This window comes from Crocodylus porosus, unplaced genomic scaffold (assembly GCF_001723895.1).
Source record: "Crocodylus porosus isolate Cpor-Errol unplaced genomic scaffold, CroPor_comp1, whole genome shotgun sequence".
In the NCBI taxonomy this organism is placed as follows: domain Eukaryota; kingdom Metazoa; phylum Chordata; order Crocodylia; family Crocodylidae; genus Crocodylus; species Crocodylus porosus.
Window position 1 is genome coordinate 13079568 of NW_017728926.1, and position 21838 is coordinate 13101405.

General features: G+C 45.7%; 1 protein-coding gene and 1 long non-coding RNA gene across 3 annotated transcripts in view; one reads left to right on the plus strand and one right to left on the minus strand.

Moving 5' to 3' along the window:
* The window catches only part of LOC109314385, a 19573-nt gene extending 17418 nt beyond the window's left edge, over positions 1-2155 (plus strand). The window contains exon 3 of the long non-coding RNA XR_002102275.1: positions 1439-2155. This is a non-coding gene — a long non-coding RNA (uncharacterized LOC109314385). The remainder of the gene's footprint in view (positions 1-1438) is intronic.
* A 3509-nt stretch (positions 2156-5664) lies between these two features.
* Positions 5665-21254, minus strand: TMEM51 (transmembrane protein 51). 2 transcript variants are annotated; one of them, XM_019541536.1, is made up of 4 exons: positions 21229-21254; positions 9444-9908; positions 6424-6859; positions 5665-6312 (listed from the first exon to the last, which is right to left on the minus strand). In XM_019541536.1, exons 1-3 carry the CDS (start codon positions 21237-21239, stop codon positions 6442-6444), a joined length of 894 nt encoding a protein of 297 aa, XP_019397081.1. In that variant the 5' UTR covers positions 21240-21254; the 3' UTR covers positions 5665-6312; positions 6424-6441. The 2 variants fall into 2 exon arrangements, with proteins under 2 accessions (XP_019397081.1, XP_019397079.1); XM_019541534.1 differs by having other exon boundaries at positions 5665-6859.
* Between the last annotated feature and the right edge of the window lie 584 nt (positions 21255-21838).

Here is a 21838-nt window from a genome sequence, read left to right on the forward strand (position 1 = left end):
TACTCATATACACACATGCACGCACACATGCACACGTTTTGCCAGCTAGTGTGTGTATAGATATAAACTGCAATGCAACTATTGCAATGTTACGCTAGCTAATCCACACACACACACACAGAGGAGAAAGAAAATAACTTCCTCTTAAAACTTAATACAAAGCCAAATGAAGGCCTGATTCTCCCTCTCTCTGTGCTCCCCATGATCCCATGGACGGCAGTCAGCTGCAGGTGACAGAACAGGGCTCCAAATCTGGCTGTGCAAGTGCTAATAATTTTGAATTACGTTTAAATGAGAGACAGAGAGATGTGCATAGCCCAGAAAGATAAGTGCAACCTTATTCTGTATTTGTGCCATGTTTGCGAGCAGGTCACTTTAAAAAAGAACAAACAAGTATTGCAACACTGGAGATCTGACTTGGTTTAGCTTGGCATCTATAAGATAGCTGGCCTTTAAAAAACAAACTAAACCCAGGTTTTCTTGCCGTTTTCAGTGACATTTTCTCTGGTATTCGTGTTGTAAACTGCAGCGTAACTAACTGACAGTGACTTTTAGTCACCGCTGGCAAGTAGGGTAACTGGTTCCCGCAGAACAAGTCTGAGCAGAGAGCACAATGCACTTCTTTGTCTTTTCTTTTAAATGGACACTTCTAGGTTCACTAAGAGCCACAGGCTGGCTTTCTTGGGTTACAACCACAGTCTCGGAGAAGTTTTTAAAAAGATACTTGGCTCTACTTCCATCATTTGGTCATTACTTTATTTTTGCAGTTCTCAGCTTTGAGGAAACAAATACTAAGTTTCACTTGCATGTATAAAACTGTGGGAAAGGATGAATCTGGTATCACAATATAGCTGTGGGCTGTTATGACTTTAAAATATACTTGGTCCAATTAGATTTTAAAATTAAACAGTGGGAAAGAAGTTATTTCCAAACAGAAACAAAACGTTGGTTCTATTTAATTTAATACCTCCACTCATTTCATTCTTTCCTTTCTGCATCACTTTCTTGATTGCAGCAATTAAAAAAAATCCTTACAATGAAATGCTGGCATATTGCCTCTGCTGAAAAAAAAAAAAGATGACCGAAACACAACCCAAATCTGCTTCCTTTAATGCTGGCCAAGAAACTACGTCAACTTTTTTAAGCAAGAGCATTTCAGATCAGTTCCACTTAAACATGCTGTTCAGATTCAGTGCAGATGGGGCTTACAGTTAAGAAAAATCAAATTATTTCTTTTGGCAGTACAAACATCATTAGCCAGGGTGTTGTAAGAGAAAGGAAAAAAAAAAAAAAAAAAGCAGCGGGACAGAAAACCTGCAGACAACCAAGGCAGCTATTGTACAAGGATCTTTGTGGGGGGACACAATGCATTTTCACACGAAGGGGACTGCGTATTAAAAGGGCACTGCCGCTGACAGCCATTTCCCAGAGCTTCCAGGTCTTGCATGCCACCGCAGCCAGCTGCTTCCCGTCATGGCATGTGCATTAAGTGTTGTAGGACCAGGTTTGTGTGATCACAGAACCCAGGTGCGGATGTCCTTCTCCGATGGAAATCAGGTAGAGTCGCTGTGTGGTGTGTGTTTGATTGTACAATAATGTAAAATTTACAGGAGACAAAAATAGAACTCTGCCGCTACACGGCACGGCACGAAGAGCCTCCTTTAGCACTAAAGTCACATTTGTCACAGAACCACGCTAGATGACCCCTGCTCCCTCCGTACACACACACGCCTGCGGCATCTTATATTGCACCTATCTGGCGTGCTGCAGTTCCTCAACTGAACGGGCTTCAGTCCACTGACTCAGTGGAAGAGCAGTTGCTTGAATTGGGACTCAATTCTTGATGCAAGTCTACTTGTACCATATTATATTTACACACACACACACACACAAATCAACAAAACCCCTCACATATTTCTGCATATGAACAGTAGTAGCTTAAGACCCCATCTCTTGGGCCGAGTACCACTCTCTGGGCAGAATTGGGCTCATTAATTTTGGTTTTGATGCTCTGTCTCGTTACCTCACCTCCCAGAGAAAATGCACGTCTTTCTTTAGGTCCTGCATTATAACCCAACCCATCAAAAGAGCTGTTGTGGAGCAGGAGTACTTACGTAGGCTCCATGGTGTTGCCTTTTTTGTTGGTTATCAGAGCTGAAGGCCCCAGCTATGCTGGTCATGTCCCTAGGGAAGCTAAAGTCAAAGATTCCCATTATTCCTAGTGCCTTGCAGCACCAGTGCTGTGCAGAATGATATTTTATATATATATATATATAAAAAAAAATCTTTTGACTGGGTGTGCTAATTAGGAACAAAACCATGTTACATAAATGACTCTCCTAATTAGCACAGGCTAATAAGATTTGACTGTGCCAATTTACATTCATTTACTGCATTTCATTAATTTGTCTTATTCATTAGCACATTTTAAAAGCTTTATTAAGGCACAATTGGCTCATTTGATATAATAGACTTGGGAAGCGAGCAGATCTGCACAGACAGATCGTTTGAGCTGGCAAACACCAGGTCGTGCGTGATGGCTACTGGAAATAAGCAGGCACAGCCAGCCATTCATTGACCTGCATTATGTTGGAGCTGTTTTCTCTACCGATTATCCAAATTAAGTATGTGATATAGATATATTCAGTTCAGTTACATGATGTGTACCACCCACGTTCTGGGGTGCATGCACTACACCCATTTCCTTCGCCAACTGGCTCCCAAAGGTTGCTCTGGTAAGGGGCGAATCTATCCCATTTCCAGTAGGGAAACTGCCCTAGAGTCTGGAGGAAGCAGGATTAGATTTAAAATGCCAGGAGATCATCTTTCATTCCCCCTGCATGTGGTGACTGATATCGAACAAGGGTGGATTTAAGCGAGGGGTGGGCAAAATGCGGCCTGTGGGCTAGATGGAGCCTGCCAGCCCATTCTACCCATGCGCAGGGCCCCTAAAAAATTTAGAAAAATTAATATTTATCTGCTCCTGGCTGCCTGTCACACAGCCCTCCACAGCTTGCCAAAACTCAGTAAGCTGCCCTCCACCCAAAATAATTGCTCACCCCTGATCTAAGCCGTCGTGGCCAATTCAAACAGAAGAACCGTAGTGTCGGACAAAGTCGGCCGGGGCAGAACTAAGCCAGTTTTCAGTCAAGGACTGAGCCTCTTGAAGAAGGCGTTACTGTGTATTCGAAAGACTCGGCCCCAAAAGTTGGCGCATGACTTCCAAGCCAAAGGAACAAAATGATCCTCAAAATGCAGCTGGACTGTTGGAGGCGATGACCGACTGACGCAGCAAAAAGTTCACTTTGGCCTCGGCCAGTGCTCGCTGTACTGGATGGGAGCAAGACTCGTTAGTGAAAGTTATGAAGCAAGCAACTATTCAACAATGAGGCTGATTAATGGTGGACTGCAGGTGCTTAGCCCTTTGGCTGGACCCGTGACTAAAACACGGTCACTTTTCTTCCTCCTCTTTTTATCACTGGCAGCATGAATCAGTAGGAAAATACTGCTTCAACATCTATTAGAAATTGCCAAAACCTAGGGGAAAGGGGCAATTCTCTTTGCATTGGACAGCTAGCTATTAAGAAAGGATCCTCCTGCCTGAAAAGGAGGCCTCTGGTTTAGCGCATTTCTCCGAATCGCTTCATTTCTGCTCCTTTACACTTTGCGCTGAAAATTGCCACCAGGATATTTGAACGGTGGACCAACATCTGGACTTCAGCGAGGCTGTCTGAAGTCGTATGCAGTAAGATTTGCCCTTCAGCATAAATAAAATGGCACGTCTTCTCTTATCCTCCATTTGACTGGGGTAGTCACTACGAGAAGTTTGATATACAGGAAAGAAGAGAGTCTAAAGACATGCCTCCTTAAATCTGCACACGAGCAGGAGCAATGCAAGCACATGCTGATTTATCACATATAAATACAGATATTAAGAAGGCTTTTCCCTATACACTATTTTAAGTCTTTTTTTTTTTTTTTTAAATCGGGATAGTCCCTTCAAGTAACTTTGATATCTGACCTCATGGAAAATGGCATCCTATCACCCAAATACAGAGATTGCTTAGACCCGGAGTGGAAGAATAATACCCCCTGATATATACAAACCTCTTGGGTCTTGGCACCAGGGTACTACAGTCAAAATCTGTATTTTTAGGTGTGGGCAGTGTCCAGGGCTTCAGAGGAAGGCAGGGAAACCAATGGATAGCAATGCACACTTCCCGGGCCTTACAGGTGAGCAGCAGATGCCCTGAAGCATGGAAAGAAGGGATTCATAGAAATCCTCAGCATCAGAAACACAAAGTTATAAGGCGCTGCGCCAAGGGTAATATTTTTTTCTTCTTGTGGTGCTTTTAATGATATTGAAGTGCTATTGTTAACCAAGATGTGAGCTGCACCCCCTGTTAAGCACCACATTGCTTAGTCACGGGGAGGAGACACGTGAACAGAAAAAGGCAGAGGGATTTTGCTCGGACACAGGAGTCGCGGTATCAATTCATTTGTCTCTCTCAAGACAGGAGAGCGGTGACTTCTGAGCAACAAGCTAATGCTTTCACAGCTCAGCTCCAATGACTCATATTAGCCTGTTTAGACCCATGCAGATTATCCACAACGTGCTTAAACAGGATTCACCAGATCTTAAACGAGAGTCTGCCCCGTCTTGAACCGCATTAGTCACAGTATACAACAACACTTGCTGCCCATTTAGGGAATCGGGTCCTCTCCAACGGTAATCCTACTTAAAAGGCACAACATTTGTTGAGCATCTCTGCAGAGATCACAGTCTATTTGCTCAGTGTTTAAGCTCTTCTCCTTTTTAAAAGGAAAGGAAATATGGAAATTGTACCCTACATCATGCCATGATGAAAGACGGCAAAGAAAACCACATGCTTAAATCAGGAGGAGTTACTGGCCTTCAGGGCAGACAATTTATATTCAGCCTCTTATTCTGAGTTTCTCTAGAGTAGGATTTATTAATTTGAGACAGGATCACTTGGCACTCAGAAATATACCCCTTTTCACCCCTGTGCCTGAAGAAGGGGGGGGGGGTGCGCCCAAAAGCTTGCAAAGAACAATTTTTCCAACTACTTAGTTGATCCAATAAAAGATATCACATTTACTCCAAACCCCTCCAGAATTCACTAGTCGTATTTCATACCGGACACAAAGTTTTCTAATATGCGCTGCCCTGTAACATCCACTCTCATACCAAGTGGCCACATTACTTGATCTTATTCTACCTCTTAATAATCGGCTTGGTACAACAACATATTCAACAACAACTGGTTTCTTCTCAGATGGAGAAGTGCCAAGGACACTTCCAGAAAGAGAGACATCTGGGAAATTAGCTTGCCCAAGGTAAAAACAAGTCTGCTTCATCATGCCAGAGACCAAGACACCAGGTTTGTGACTTGTATGTTGAAATCCAGGAAACTCCTCTTCCTAGCTGCACTTACCGCATATTTCTTCATGTAACATCACAGATATGCATGCTTTTATGGTTCCCGTGGCTTTACTAAAAAACGTACACATAGTGCCTCATGAATGCAACAGCAACTTTCCAAGCTGAAAAATAGGAGAAAACCACTGTGTCCTTCCTTTCATTCATCCCGGGGTTAAAGCAGCTCACTTGTTCCCATTTACCAACACATACAGATGCACACACTATATACAAAATATTTATTTTTAAAGTCTGTTTGCACAGCACACTCAACACTACCTTTGAGCATTTTGAACACATTTTTGCCGTGGGACAATAGAGCAGCATCCAACTGACCAAAATTACACAAGTTAATCTTGAACAGACTGTCCCTTCATACTGGAGTGCCCAAAACTATACTCCCCCTTTGGCCAACAGCACATAGAAAGCTCCTCACTGGCATTGTGGGTTACTGGTAAAACGATTAAATAAACGCGTGCTGGATTTCACATTCTCGCTTGATTCAGTGGATTATTTCTCGGCATGCTATGAAATGTTGCAAAAATGTAGGCTTGCTTTCTACCATTAGACCAACTCCATTTTTAATGGAAGCAGAGAAAGCTACGATGTTCTTTTTTTCTTTCATTTAAGAAAATACAAATAACGTCAAACTAAAGGGGGAAAAAAGTTATCCCCCCCCCCCTTTCCACATGTAAAATTGTTAAAAAAAACAACACCACCACTTTAGTGGCTTAGAAAGACTATAAAAGATGCAGGCAAGGTGCTCCTTAATTTAAAGGCTATAGATTTAGTACTTCTTAACTTCATTTCTTTCAGATCAGATGCACCAGTGTTCATGAACAACCATCTGTTGAAAGGCTCATTTGGTCCATCTAAAAAAAAAAAGGAGGTATATAGAGTCCAGCATTTCCTTGATCTCTTTCAAGCTTGTGGAAATTTCACTGTTTTGTACCCAGAAATCAAAGTTCAAGTAGTGTGTTTACCTGGACAGTCCATAGGTATTAAGTCCCTTGTCTACTATTTGGAGCTTTGTCTTGAATCTCATCATACTGCGGAGGAGGGGTCAATGGCTCTATCGTTATATGACTTGAACTGTTTTTGTCTGGAAGATTAACCCGGATGTCCTTTAGGTGCAGTTTCTCGGACTTAATTCTCCGAACCTTCAGGGGGTTCAGGCGTTTGCTCAAGCGAGAGCTGTGTCTGCTGGGCTGCCGCTCCGCATTGGCGTCGGTGCCTGTAGCAGCGGTCATTGAGGTCTGCGTGTTTTCATCGATCCCAGTTAGAGATTCATAGGAGGGTAGAGACATGCTGATCCTGGTGCTTCTGTCCAAGTCTCTTGTCTCAGTGTAGCCAGTGCTCATAACCTCTTCATAACTGGGGACGTAATATCGGGAGTGCGAATCGTCATCCTCTTCTTGACTGTAGACAGAAGTTAAAATTTTACAATGGTCAGTGCACCAAGCCATTTCAGAGGCATTGCTGATAGCTCAGCTTTGGAAAAAAAAAAAAAAAAAAAATGGCGATACAATCCTCATTTCCACAATACTTTTCATGAAAGGGTTTCAAACTGTAGCACAACTATCAGAGAAACCTCTGACGTCCCTGGGTGCAAGAACTATTTTACAGGCGGGGGAAACCAAGATGCAGAAGTTGTGCCTTGCCTCTGACAGATCTGCTATCAGAAGGGTGAACGCAATACAAGAAGTACAGTTTGCAATTCCCTACCATAGTCACTAGGTCACACTGGGATTTTGGAGTGTAGTTAGACCGGGGTGGGCAATTATTTTGGGTGGAGGGCCACATGCTGAGTTTCAGCAAGCCGTCAAGGGCCGCATGACAGGCAGCCCAGGGCAGATTAATATTACATTTTCTAAATTTTTTAGGGGCCGCGCGGGCTGGATAGAATGGCCTGGCAGGCCGCATCCGGCCGCCGGACCACGTTGCCCACCCCGAGTTAGACTCAAAGCTTCCACAGCAACATGACATTTAGGCCGGGGGTGTCACTATGCCAGGAACAACCCTTTCAAGGGATCGTTTGCTGGATTCTCTGGCAATGACTGAAGACAAGTTAACTACAGGACTGGACTAGTTTTATTCTGGGTGTAACCAGGTTACTTTTGATTTGAAGTCCTCATGACCACGGAACAAACATACTTTATGCATGACTTTCCAGAAGTCTAATGCATCGCTGAAACAAGCAGGACAAGAATATGGAGCGTGAATCTGAGAAACTAACTAAAAAAATGGAAGAGAGAGTCCAAAGCTGCTCGCACTGTGCTAACCAAGCAATTCACTTGCCCAGTCCTAACGCTCATTAAGCCCCTCTCAGATACAAGATGCTATAATCACAGCGTTGGACTTTTTGCCGTTCTTCCATTCGCTCCACCGAGGAATCGACGGCTCTGCTGAACCTCATCCCACTGGTACCTTAGCTTAATGGTAAGAAGCAGATTGGAAATGCCTGTTCCACTTTAGTTTGAGAAGCTGGTTGTAGCCGCGCTGTTTTTCCTGTTACGGCATGTTTTTGTGGACCCGGGATTAAAATGAGTTGCAGTTCAGGCAAGCTGCATTTGTTACTCTGTGGGCACGTCTACACAAAATGCTATGGTGCAGTAGCTCATTGCTACTGAAACGTCTAAAAATAACCGTGCGAGGATGGTACGGTGTAGTAACGCCGGTTACTGCACAGTCATTTAGTGCTCGGTTAAGCAAGTACTAAACGATTGTGCAGTTAACGACTGCGCAGCCCGCCGCTTGTGTAGACGTGGCCTGTTTCTTCTTTCCCTATCCCCCCCAAGCTGTTAGGCTGTATACCCCAATAGTGATTTTTTTCCCCCCAGACAGGCCAGTGAAAAATTCTTTTCATCTCCTTGCCATCTGCACCATTAATTTGGACTCAGTCTAGAGGGATGTACCTTGAGTTGATAGCTTTATGATTAAGTAGGTCATATTAACCCCAGTCTGGTCCAGTTTCTGGAGGGGAGTGATTCTTTGCAAACCTGCTAAGTGTCAGTCTATACGTAGTCTGCATATATACATGTGATCTGCATTTCATCAGCATTAGGAAATTTTCCTTCACACAAGCCACAATATAAAGAGCCTTCTCTATCCATCCTGTCTTGCACAGCAACTTCCCTAAGTATCTTTGAGCTTTCAACAACTCCCATGATGATACTTTTTAAGCAAACTAAGCTAGACATTTACCGCCTGGCATTCTCCTTTTTTTTTTTATATATATTTCACCTCAGTAGTCTTTTTTTTTTTTTACATCTCTGAAAGGGGTAGGGGGCAGACAGGACACCAGTGTTGTAGGGAAAGGATACAGTTGTCTGCCCCCTGCCACAACATTTCATTTTCTTTCCTGTGATGACTAAGCCCATGTTTATTTAAAACATCCTAATTACAGAAGATCTTCATTGCTCAAAGTTCACTGGAGTTCCCCTACTAAAACGGATCCAAAAGTTTGTTTCATTTATCTCAAGCTCTTGTCTGGTACATACTTCCAATATCCACGACCGACAAATTGTTTTGCAGCTTCCCACAGACTTCCTAGATTTAACACGCCGCCATCAGAAGGAGACCTCAGCACACTCTCGTTTCCCTTCCTCCTTCCCTGTAGAAGCCCTCACGCTGACACTACCAACTCTTATTAAAAAGCAGGCCTGAGCATGCTATTTTCCTACTAGGAAAAGCAACGAGTCAAACTTGTAAAACTTTTGTAAGTAGCATGCAGCATACTTGTTTTAGCCACATATACATCCAGTCACTTATACCTGAGAAAGGAATATGCTGCTATCATTGACTTAAACTGTTTATACGGTGGAATTTAGGAGGAGGAATTCCTTCCCGACTTCCAAGGCAATCAAGTCTATGCTCTGAAACATGAAACTTTAATGCCTTTATTTTAGCATGTGCTACCATGGGTCTTAGAGTCACTTCTAAACAGGTTTCTCTCACACCCCCATCTTTTAATAATACTGGTACATTAGACCTAGCCCCTTACCTATCCTCCTGCTGCTGAGGTGCAGTAGACACCTGGTGCTGGATCCTGCCAAGATCCTCGTTTTGTCTTTGCTTCTTTTTGTCCCGGATATTCAGACAAATGGAAATCAACAGAAGGAGCACCCCAGCCCCAACCAATACATATGCCACTGAAAAGGTCTTGCTCTTCAGCATTCCTCCTCCGCTACCCGATTCTGGCTTGCTGCTGTTTCCAGAAGAGGGAGACTTTTCACCATAGTCAAAGCCTGGGACCAGGTTCCAGACAGCCATTATGATCCCAAGGACAAGCATTCCCAGCCCTATGGCAGTCAGGGCATAGTGAGATCCATTTGACCTAGACTGAGCCATTGCGCCCACTGCGCAGTCACCAGATAGAGCACAATCAGCTTGGCATGCCTTCCAAGACCAAATATTCAAATCCAAGCGTCCTTCTTCTGAGTGCTTGCAAATACCCGAGTTGAGAGACCTGGAGAGAGAGAGAGGAAACGTCCATTAGTACATGCAACGCAACACAAATGTGGAACAGCGACGGCCACTCGGCATCGTTTTGTTCGTGCCACGGGTCTTCACGCTGGCAGATGTTCTGCACGAGCCACAAACTGGGACGGGGGGGAGCAGCAGTGTCCCAGCTGCATCACGCCTGGGAAAGGCAGCACGCCCAGGAAAGGCAGCACGCCCCTACCTTACTTTTTTCCAGGTTGCTTCTCCCACAAACACTGCAAAAAAAAGATCCTGACCACTTGCCAAAAACCTCCCTGAAGCATGATAGAAGCAGGCAGCGGTAAAATTTCCTTGACTCGATTCCAATTTGAGCACATACACGTTGCCTAACTGCAGTCCTCCCCCCCCGTGGTTTCAGCTAGAAAGTCTCTCTCTTCCCTTCCTGCAAATAAATGGCCGTGCAGTTGAAACACAACACGTATCACCAGACTTCTCGGGGCTCTACACACCCCTCTTCTAGCAGCATGGGACCACAGGCTGGTAACGTCTGCCCCAATGATTTATTAACTGAAAATGCCATTTGAAAAAAGGAGTGACGTAGGCGTTGAAATTCCCACTGACTCACAGTCAGACTTCAGACACTTCTGCAAAGTTTTACCCTTTGCAACCTACCCATCTGTGACATGATGAATTCTTACCTACCTCGGTGGAGTAGACACTAGCCAGAATGATTAAATGCTTATTAGACAATCTGAAATTAAAAAGGGCTAATTACTGTTGGTAAAAAAAATAGCTGTACGATGACTCGATAAACATTACATTGCTTTGGGAGCTCATAATGAAAAGTATTAAAAAGCTGACTGCAAAAAAAAAAAAAAGGCCACAAAAACCAAACCCTTAATAATAGGCATCTTAGGTTCTTGCCACATGCCCTACGGGCCTCCACAAATTTTGAAGACTAACTGCAGTTGTTAAAATACACTGGGCGTGAAACCAAAATGGAAAAGGCACAAGCTTTAAACAGCTGATTAGAGAGCTGGCTGCAGTCTGCACCAATACGGCTAGCTCCCTCGCAGGCAACAGGCAGACAAGGGACGCTTCTGTCCCACCCTCTCTATGCAGGGACAATTTGAACAAGAGATCCCTCACCTCCCAACTGCTCTGTTCCCCCCCTGCAAAAACTACACCAACATCCAACTCCGGAGAGCACAGATTTCCCCTTATGCAACAGAAGCCGGTGATGGCAAATCTTGACCTTGCGTGTCCAAGCTGGCAGGCAGGGCCCCTCCTCGTTAAAGCTCTGAAGCAGCGGCAGGACCAGCATCATTATAATCTCTCAGACTCTTCATTTCCCACATAACGCCTTGGAAATGTAATTGGGGTTTTCACAGTTGATGGACCTAGAGGCATGCTTTGCTTTCCTACAGCAACTAGCACTTTATAAATGCCTACAGAAAGGCTAAGCCCTAAGCACACGGGAGATTTATTCCAGAGCGCTCGGGGACCTCTCAATGAGCGTACGTTGGTATACCTATTATGATAACATTTGTTTCTTTTATGCTGTCCAAAAGCAGAGTAAACCGTTAAGAGATCCATTGTGAATGACCAAATTTTAAAGGCACGAAATGAGCATAAACTCCTCAAGAATAATGCATTACAGAACACAGACAATTCAGCTGAAGCTATGTGACATTTCAGTACATGCATAGCGGTCCATTCTGTAATTAATTCAGACTTTTTTTTTTTTTTTGAAGTCAGAGTAATAAATCTAACGGGAAAAAAACTATGCATTAAAACTCCAGTGGTTCTCATCCGTTTCCTTGGGCTTTCCCCTTCTGTTGGCTCTGGTCTTGTATTTAGGCTGCTGGGTGTTTGAGTAAAGGACAGCAGGTTGGGGTTTTTTTAATCCCGTATCCCTGCAGCACCTAGCATCACAGGGCTCTTGTTCGCTCCTGGAGTTTCTCGGTGGTTTGGTGACACAAATAAGAGGCAATCACCGTTTCGCTGTAGTTCTTTCTGGACCTGGAGTCTTCTTTCATGGCCTGCACACCACACATTTCCACGACTTGTGTTCCTACGCCTGGCATATCATTTGTTTGCTCCAGCATACCAGGTGTGACTGTGCTACTCTAATTTACACAACCACAAATCTGACTCGTGTTCTGAAGTTTCTCCTTACCAAGGACCTATAGGAAGAAGGTGACACCGGTTACCTGAAGCCCCACCTGGTAAATGGCAGAACAACTTCTGAACTCCTCTCCAAACCAGGAGTGACTGGGCAAGTATACCAGCTCATCCCAAGCATGCTCTTTTCCAAGTGTGCCTCAGTTCTCCTTATTTTCTAGCATGTCACATTTTCACCAACTTCTATGAAAATGTGTGGTTAACCAGCACCAGCTGCCAGATATCTGACTCACGGGCAAATGCAACGAGGACTTCCCCAGTCCTAATCACTGCTGTAACAGCAGCAAGTCATCCGAGTCCAGCAGATGATGCAGGCCAGTCAAGAAGCTTCAAAAGGGCAAGACTCACGTAGTGCTTTGGGTCATTAAAAGCTAGTTAAATGGTATACGCTGGTTCTTCCCCATGGTTCATTTCTGGGTTGGTGCTTCTGACTTTGGGGGGCATTTAAGATGGATTTTTGACTGGTATAAGTCTGTGCACACCACTTTGTTTGATTTCCCACACTAAACATCCCTGGGGAAAAAAACCCAGCGGGCTCTTAACGAATCCATCTAAATTTCTTTCAGACCAGATGATTAGCTTCACTCCATTTCAAATCATAACGTGGAGAATTTTCACAAAAGGATGCAGCAGAAAAGACAGAAAGCCTCTTTTTACTCTAATACTCGATGTTTTGTTCTGTATTCTCTTCTGCTCTATATTACAAAGCCCTTTCAGATGCCAATTCTCACTGTGGTATGGAGACATCACAGGAGGTTTTTGCAAGGAAGAATTTAATGAAAAATCCCACCCCCATTATATATAGGTGAAACCTACTCCAGATGAGCGCATTAAAAAAAGGGGGGAAACACTGTATGAATGAGCACTGGTAATAACTAAATGCATTCAGAACAAAGACTAGCTATCGCGACAAGAAATGTGTCTGGCTCAGGTGACATATCTGAAGTCCTTAACTAGGAGCGCAACTAGCAGCGGTGCATACACCCGGGGACATCAAATGCTGCAACAGACCTCCCAGACCTCTGCACTCGAGATAAAGTTTGTGGTAGATTTTGTTGGAAACTTCCTGGCTTCGGTAGACCGACAAGAACCGTAGACCAGCTGTACAAATACAGAGACATGCTTTCCGCTGCTCCCACTCCTCCGCTTTTCCATGGTCATTTATGTTGGAAGGAAGCTATTGGGTACTTCACTGTAGGCTTCATTGTTTCTCGTGTGCCCCGCATCTTTTAGGACTGCCGTACCATTCAGCTATGCTTCGGTACGACGTTTCCTTCTTTAGGCTGAGAAAGGACAGTTCTTTGATTCAAGAGCCAAAACAACCAGCCGTCTTACAGGGTGCATGATGCTCTATGCCCTCACAGCAGGGGCGGGCAAAGTGTGGCCTGTGGCAGACTCCATTTCCCAGCAGCCCCTGCCTATGTCGCTGCAGCTGGTTTCCATGGAGACCCCAGCAGTGGGGGGGCCCTGACAGTGCAGGGCCAGGGTTTCCATGGAGATCAGCCCCAGCAGCGCTGGCTGGGCAGGGAGCAGCTCCGGGGCTGGGATCTTGCAGCGGTGACAGCATAGTCCGGAGCTGGGGCAAACCCACAGTCCGCTGCCCAACACAGCCCTGCCCAGGGCACGTGGGCAGCAAATCACAGTTCTGCCCCGGCTCCGGACCACACTGTCACCGCTACAATATCCCAGCCCCGGAGCTGCTCCCTGCTCAGCCATGTGCCCTGCCAGTGCTGCTGGGGCTGGTCTCCATGGAAACCTTGGCCCTGCTGCTGCTGGGGTCTCCATGGAAACGGCTGCAGCGATGCCGGCAGGGGCTGCTGAGAAACGGAGTCCGGCTGCCAGCCAGATCTACCATTTGCATCCCCTGTTCACCTTAAGGGAACAGACCTCCAGTCACCAAGGTGGGAAAAGGACAGCAGACTACACCGCATGATGCACTGCGCCCTTCTCCCAGGCCACTTGTAGTACACAAGTATCGGGCAACGCAACGTGTCGCAGACGTAAATTCAGATATTTGCTTTTTGCTGGTGGGGGACCAGGACAGATTCCCTCACAATGCAGAATTCCCATGGCACGGAAGGGCTCTCCCCGAAACGCTGCGGGTGTCCTGCTATCTGTGCCGCTCCCGGCCTGGGCCCAGGGAGCGCGGCTTGCAGGAGGCATTACTAAAAAGAGTCAAGGTCAGTTACCTCCAGCTGGTTCTGGTCCCTTGTGGAGTACTGCCAGCTGGCACAGTCAAACCAACCATTAGGGTGCTCTGACCTACACTGGACCATGTCATTGTCCTTAAAATCACAGAGCTGTAACACTCCAGCAGTCTCTCTTTGCATGGCCAAGACAAAATGAGCTTAAGATGTTATTATCCTATATATATTTGATGCTCTAAAGCAACTAATGCCAAGCTCTGATAAAGGGCAGAAAAATTTCCCAATCACCCAGAACAGGAGGACTGGTCCTCAAGGAATGAAAGTACTTGGCAGAGCAACAGGAGTCGCTTAACTTCTCTAAAATGCGGGTTATTCTGCCAAGTGCCTTGGCCAATTCAGCAGGAAAAAAAAAATCCCTAGTGGCTGTTTGAAAAACAGTTGGATCGCTCCCTTCAGAACCACAAATTGAAATGAAGATTATGAATAATGCAGCAGATGGCAAATCCGAGGCAAGTGGGGGCTCTGTAAATGCTGAATCCCAAGCGTTTGCTAACGAAAGCGTCAGTAATGACAGCAAACAAAATAGGAAGTCGCATTTCTGCTAAGTGGAAAATTTGTTGCAATATTATTTCCTTTCCTGGGACCGACCTCTCCCTCCCAGCCCCAAGGCATATGGGTTGGATCTTCCTTCTAACACGTGCGTGAGCACTGAAAGGCCTGCACTGAAATAGTCTGGCTACCGAATTTGTGCCAGATTATCAGCAGTCCTTGAGAGAAAACGTATGTTGCCATTACAATACCGAGCATGGAGCTAAAGGTAATGGATAATTGCACAAAACGGATGAACATACGGCTGGCTACCTGCCATGGGTAGGACACACACCTGGCGTCCAGACAGTAGTAAAGAGCCGACTTGTGGTGTGCATGAAATAGCAACACACCAAAGGAGGCAATGACATCTATTAATTGAACAACCTAGCCAGGAGATTTGTACTTATCAAAGTCCAACCACACGATAAAAGCCGATTTTAACAAAGCCACAATTCTGAACCGGTGACAATAATGTTCTCATCACAAAGTCTTCAGCCGTGCTCCTCCCCTCTCCTCAACATGGATTTTCCAGTACATAATCAGGAATACGAGGTGCTTCACCCCACTGCCAATAATAGGTCCATCAACTTTTGTCTGCAAGCTCCCAGAAGCGCAAAGGGAAGACCCTCTGCCTGGTTCCAGCAGAAGCAATCAAATACCTAGGGAAGGGCTTTCAAATGCCATAGCCACAAATTTCATGGATTATGCCACAACTAGAGGAGCTACATAAAGTCAGAGGAAGTTGGATTTTTATTTTTTTTAATCTTTTTTAAACAGGGCCGGCCTAGCAGTACAAAAAAAAAAAAAATGTGGAACCAACTAAGGCATTCACACAACATTAGCTGGAGATAAACTGAAAGAGGGAGTATGCAAATGGAGGAGGCAAAGTTCAGCAAGGAAGAAAGAAACGTAGGTCTTCAAGACCTGTCAGTACGACACAGGAGCGCAGCAGAGTCACAGCAGCTGCTGGAAGGAACGCACTTGGAGGGCTACAGAGGAACGTCTGCCCTGCAAATACTTCCGACTTGCAGAAAATCTGTCCCGTTACGGTACAGGCTGCAACTTTCCCACCAACACGGTCCTTCTCAGTTACTCTAAACTCAAGGGGGTCAAACCTGGGGCCCACAGAACTATTCCATCCGGCCCGCCGGTAGTTTGGTGGGCTACCAGCAACTGGGACCATGGCCTACCACAGTATTTGGGGTACCTGGACCATGATGACTGTGGCCATCAGTAGCAGCCCTTCAGCTCTGCACGGCCACTCGGACTGCGTGCCCTCTGCTCCGCGCGGCAGTCCAGCCAGAGCCCCGCACTGCCACGGGCCCTTGGCTACACGCTGATGCCCGTCTCAAGTCCCATGCCACCATATGCCCCCGGATCTGCACTTCCGCCTGAACACAGCTCCGTGCTGCCGCCCGGTCTCGGATCCACGTCAAGCCTGAGCGCGGCCCCACTGCAGTTTCTGCTGGCCTCATAGATCCAGCCTGGGAGGAGCCTCTGCAGCCTGGATCCAGCCCGCAGATCAGGACGAGTTTGACACCCTGCCCTTAAATGGCCTGTTAAACATCTACATACTCACCAGCCCTTCGAAGCACAAGGAGAAGTGTCCTGGCTTACACAGCTCCGAAAACGCATTATAAGTGTACTGCACTCTGTTAGGTCAAAAGCAGGCCAACAAAAACAGTGATGCTGGTGTATTGCAGAACTTATTTTAGTCACTTGCCACCACTGCAGCCAAAGCACAACAGGGGTCTGTCACATTTTGCATTGCCCTGGCCTTTTTGTCATGAAATGTCAATGTATTTAAATGGGAGCAAAAGTTAAACCAACTCCTTATCTTTGAGGTCTGTTTTAACACTTCCCCACCCTCCTTGCCCCATACAAGTTTAATAGCTAAGTCCCAGCAAGCACCCAGAGCAACTTAAATCTTAGTAGCAGAATGTGTTATTTCTTATTTCTTTGTCGCCTTTCAACCCCGAGGGATGGAGCCATGACGTTATAGCTCTCAGATGTTTCTTTGCAGCTAACCTCTCCCACCCTTTTGGCAATAGCTTTCTTTGAAAAGTTAAGGGCTGCCTGCATTTCTTGGTTCTGCTCCATGTTGCAGGGAAAATATGAAATTTCATGTCTGCCTATTGAAACATTTTATAGCCTGTTTTGAAGTCCAGCCTATAGATGCTTATCTTAATTACAATGGACCCTCACTAATCAGCACGCACGGAAATTAAAGCTCCTTCCTCTTGGCAAGAAGTTCAGAGGAGAGTCTGGTAGAAGAAGGCTGGTATTGCTAAACTCCTTCCAATTTAAATATATGTAACATATTTACTACTTCACTCTCAAGAATAAAAGTAAAGCTGTTATTTAAAAAGCAGACAGATTTTTCACTTTTCAGCTGTTTCTTTTTGGCCCTTTACTAATGGCTCCCCTATAATGCATTTGAACATACAGCCCAGGGAAGCTGGTGGAAAGGCTCCTATTGACTTTGATGGATTCTGAATCAGGCCAATATACACGAGGTGGCAACCCGACTGGAACGGCAGAGTACTCCCTTTTTTATGGAGAAGCGATCATTTTTCAATTAGAGTAGATTTGAAAAACTCTTTAGGTACCATGGTTCCCGTCTTGCCCATACCACCTAATAAGATCACACATTACAACAGCAAAAAGGTCCAGCTCTCCCTCCAGACTGAAGTAGCATGCATGCCCCATCTCAGCAACCCTCCAATTGTGAGCTAACGAAGGGTAGCCATCCACAAACAAATGGCAGGCTATGCTGACCACCATAACTGCATAGCTGTCTCGACCTCCCTTCCAAAAACATTTTGAGCTATATTAATGCAATGCTCTATAGAGCAAGTTAAGAGCGCTGCCTTGCGACTAAGGTGATTATGTACCGTGCAAGTGTCACTTAAGTCACCTTTCCTCTCCAGTTCTGCCCTGAGCTGGGATCACCTGGAACAGAAATAGCAAGCTGACTGGCAGTTTTGTTGAAGGAACTAGTTTTCACCTGCATTTGAAGTCAATACCCTTCAGGCAAGATGCTATTTCATGTAGCCAGAATACCAGTAAAAACTAGAATTAATCAAAGTCACAGCTAGGAAACAGGACGTTCAACCATACATATTGTACGTGTGCTATGAATATAAAGCAAATAAGCTTATCAACAGCATTAAACAGGAGCATTCAAGCAGGCAGCTGCTTTCACTGCCTTCCTAAGCACACGGTACTTCAGCAATTCCATACGCCGATTGTGGTACCACTACAAAGGCTTGGAAATAAAGTTACTCGGGGCCAAAACTTTTGCAATGAGCCAAAGTGCTTCAGGCTCTTCTCAAAAAACTTACAGCAGCCACGTTTCTTAGAAAGCCCTCGAGATTTAGGCCACTAAATTACCTCTGCACTTCTGGCTCCAGAATCCCTTGGTGTTAAAAAAAGAGGTCGGTACCAGGGGAAATGACACTAGGACAAACTTGTTCAAATAAAGTTTAACTGAACTGCTGTCTTCTTCCTGCTGGTAAGGCAACCACGCTCCTCTCCCAGGCTGTGGCCCAGCAGGTGAGGTGGTGGCCCCAGTATCGAAGAAAGTCCCTGCCATTAAGTACAAGCCTGGAGACCAGCTGGTTTGACTGGCAGCTCCAGCCCCTTTCCGTCCGGGATACAAGGACGCTGTCAGGGCTTGACCCTACTTGGACACAACGCAGGAGATCAGGAACAGACCAGGGCAGAGCAGCAAGGGTCTCCTGTAGAGGTGGGGATCAGGAAGAGGTGGGTCAGGAGGACAGGGTTTTTAAGGCACTGGGATGAAGGTGCTCATCCCGGAGAGAACTGCGAGCGATAGGAAGCAGGGATCTAGACTAAAAAAAGTCACTAGCTGGGCAGTCCAGATATCGTTATATGGGACTGGGATGCGAGTAGAGGTCTAGACTGGAGTCCAGAGCACAAAGGGTCAAAGAGCTGGAGTCTGGGACAAGGAGTCGGTGGGCAGGAACAAGGATGGAGCCAGGAAAGAGGACCCTGAGAACAGAACAAGCAGGGCCTAGGAACAAACAAGGAAGGACCTGGGACCAGGTAACTAGGAATCAACAGGCAAGAACCAGGAAAAGAAGGGTTTTTTTGTTTGTTTTTTTCCCATTTTGAAGTAGTAAAGAGTGGTCAGAAGCTCTGTAACAAAGCTGCACCCCCACATACCCCGGGATCAATCACACTTGCATGACGTGGGTCCTCCCTGGATCTGCAGCCTGCGTTGCTTCCAGCCCACACGCACCTGTTAGCTCACGGGCGTCCTATCAATGATTTACACGACCAAGGCTGAGTCACGCAACTGCAACTGCCGTTACAGCACGGGGCGCCGACGCCAGAGAAGCTAATCCTGCCTTGTGTAGGGATCTGAACAAGGTCTTCCTTGAGCTCCCAGTTTTGATTTCTTGTCCCCACACAGCATAGCCCACCTCCAAAGCAGGTTTGCTCTCCTCTTTCCCTCATTACAAGTACAAACCTTACCCACACTCTTACACCCACAATCCTGCGCCCCCACATGCACACAGTTTAAGGGAGAAAAAAAAAAAAGTTTGAGAGAGAAAGCTACTTCATTCTGACGTTATAGCAGACTTGTCCAGAAGTATAATCCCCTGGACAACAGCACAGTTTAAGCCTTCTTCAGAGATGTCTTAAATCAGCATGAGCTATTGGCCATTAAGACTCTGTTTGCATGAGATCCGGACTATAATGACTTATTTAACAGAGGCAGGGCACTGCAGCATGCACCGGTCAGTTTGCCCAGGCCACCAAATAAGGGAGAAAATCGCAGTACAATGTCAGTGACAGATGCCACTTTTGGTGCATGCAGGAAGAAAGGCAAACACCAATTCTTTAACAGCAGAGCAAAAATAAATACATACATAAAAAATCAAAATCCCCAAGGAGACAGGAAAATGCATCAGGGACAAAAAAGCAGGAGCATGCGATTTGGCCAAGTCATCACACAGTGTCTCTACCGCCAAACGCAGAACGCACAGCTGATCAACCTTCATCTACCTGTGTTCATAGAGGAGATCTCAGCGTGCCAGGACATTCAGGCTGGCAGGTGGCCTCAGGCAGAGGAGAAAGCTTTGAAGAGATCCACACAGGTCGAGCGGCACCCCGAGACGCATCCGAGGTTGGTTTCTCTTCTTCCTGCCTCCCCACCAAATTCAGGATCCCCTGCCCCCACCTGCATCCCAGCGTTCCCACCCACATTTTCACAATCTGCACCACATGGATAAGACCAGCTGGACGGAAAAGGGCAAGTCTGACATGGTTATGATGCGTAACAAACCTATTAAACTCAGCTTGAGGGCTATTTCGCCCACGGTGGTGAAGTCAGGGTAGCGTACGATTCATACCCAACGTCAGCGGGGCAGTGCGCTTCATCTGGAGCCCTGTGTTGCAAACTGCAACGTGGTATTCTGTCCAGAAGTCATAACATAGAGATGGAAGCTGCCATTAGACAACAGACCATCATACATGAAACCTGCCTTTGAGGTTGCTAGGCAAGAAAGCCAACCAAAGATGCCAGTTGTATTTCCCCCCCGGCAACTGCTTCAGATAAATCCACATTTTCCTGCAAAGGCAAGTTGTATTTACACAAGTTATGACTAAGCCAGTTTAGCTAAAGACTGAATTATCTCCTAGCAGAATTGATTACGGGGATTTGCTTAGGCTTTCTGCTGCTATAATAATCAGATTTCCTGTTAATCAGTATGCCCGTAACTGTAATACTCTATAGCTGTGATGCAGATTTTGAACCATTCATCGATGTGACCCTTGTGAATGCAAACACACCTAATACCCAAGCATATATAGACAAGTGATTACACCTTTAAATGCTGGCAAAAAGATGCAAAGCAGTGCTTGGGCATGCCCTGGGAAGCAACGGCAGCTTCCAGCATTGCCAGATGGCTGCTCTGAAGTCCGAGTCATCCTTTTACATGGAGAAAATACCATTTTTGCTTTTGTTTTGAACCAACCAAGTCCAACATATGTTACTTAGATACTTTCTCTTTAGTTCTCAGCCCCTTGGCGCAAATTTTCCCAGGGGGTTTTTTGGCTGAGATTCCCATGGGGTGGTGGGGGGTGGGTTAGGGGGGAGACAGAGAATAGGACTGAACTATTAGGTCACTGAGAAGTTCCAGCCTTAATATATGGTGGCCAGAGATGACAAACTTTGCAGAAGCAAAAGAGCTAACATCAAACTATTTGCATGCTTCTTTCAAGAGCTGGCATAACTGAAAGGCTTGAAAATCAGGCCCCTCATGGCTCCCCCGCTGTCCACCCCTGGCATGCCAACAACTTACAAGTCAATGTTGTGGGTGTTCCTCTGCCCAAAAATGTTGCCGATGCCTCAAATAAAGTATTTAAAGAGGAAAGAGAAAAAAACCCTCCAACCTTTCAAACATATTCCACGAGGGCCTGAAGTAGTAAAATAAGCTGCTTGAAGGGGAATGTTGCAAAGCTTCAGTCTCACCCCTCCCGAATTCATGATTACATCCTTTACTCCAGTAGTTTTCAACCTTTTTCATTGGTGGACCCCTAAAAAAAAAAAAAAAAAAAAAAAAAAAACTTGAATGGAGGTGCAGACCTCTTTGAATTGTAAATGTGGGTATTCACATACTTTTGATTGATCTTGGTCATCTTTTCAGACCCCTCGCACAGTCTGTGGACCTCCAGGGCTCCGTGGACCGCAGGTTGCAACCCGCTGCTCTATTCAGTAAAGAGCGATCGTGGCCAAATGCAGCCTTGGGCAAGTCAGTGGAATTACCCATTTTAATAGTGACCTGAAGTGATAATTGGAAGGAGGGAAAAGCACCTAAGGAAAGTCTAGGTGAGAAAGGAAGGGCAGAGCTTATACTTGGCTCTTTCACTTCCTAGTTGCCAGCTGGGCAAGCGGAGAGTTGGATACGACTGTGATGATGAGCGATCGTTTTTCCAAGTTCAAACGTATCCACTTCCTGGAAAGGTTCTGGAGAGTTTAAAGTTCAAAACTCTCCTTGAGCTT

What these genes read in the sequence shown, in the direction of transcription:
- TMEM51 (XM_019541536.1), bottom strand. An exon ending in CCTCAGCAGCAGGAGGATAG is followed by an intron (nt 6,860 to 9,443) that starts GTAAGGGGCTAG and finishes TTCTGTCTACAG; the next exon opens with TCAAGAAGAGGATGACGATT.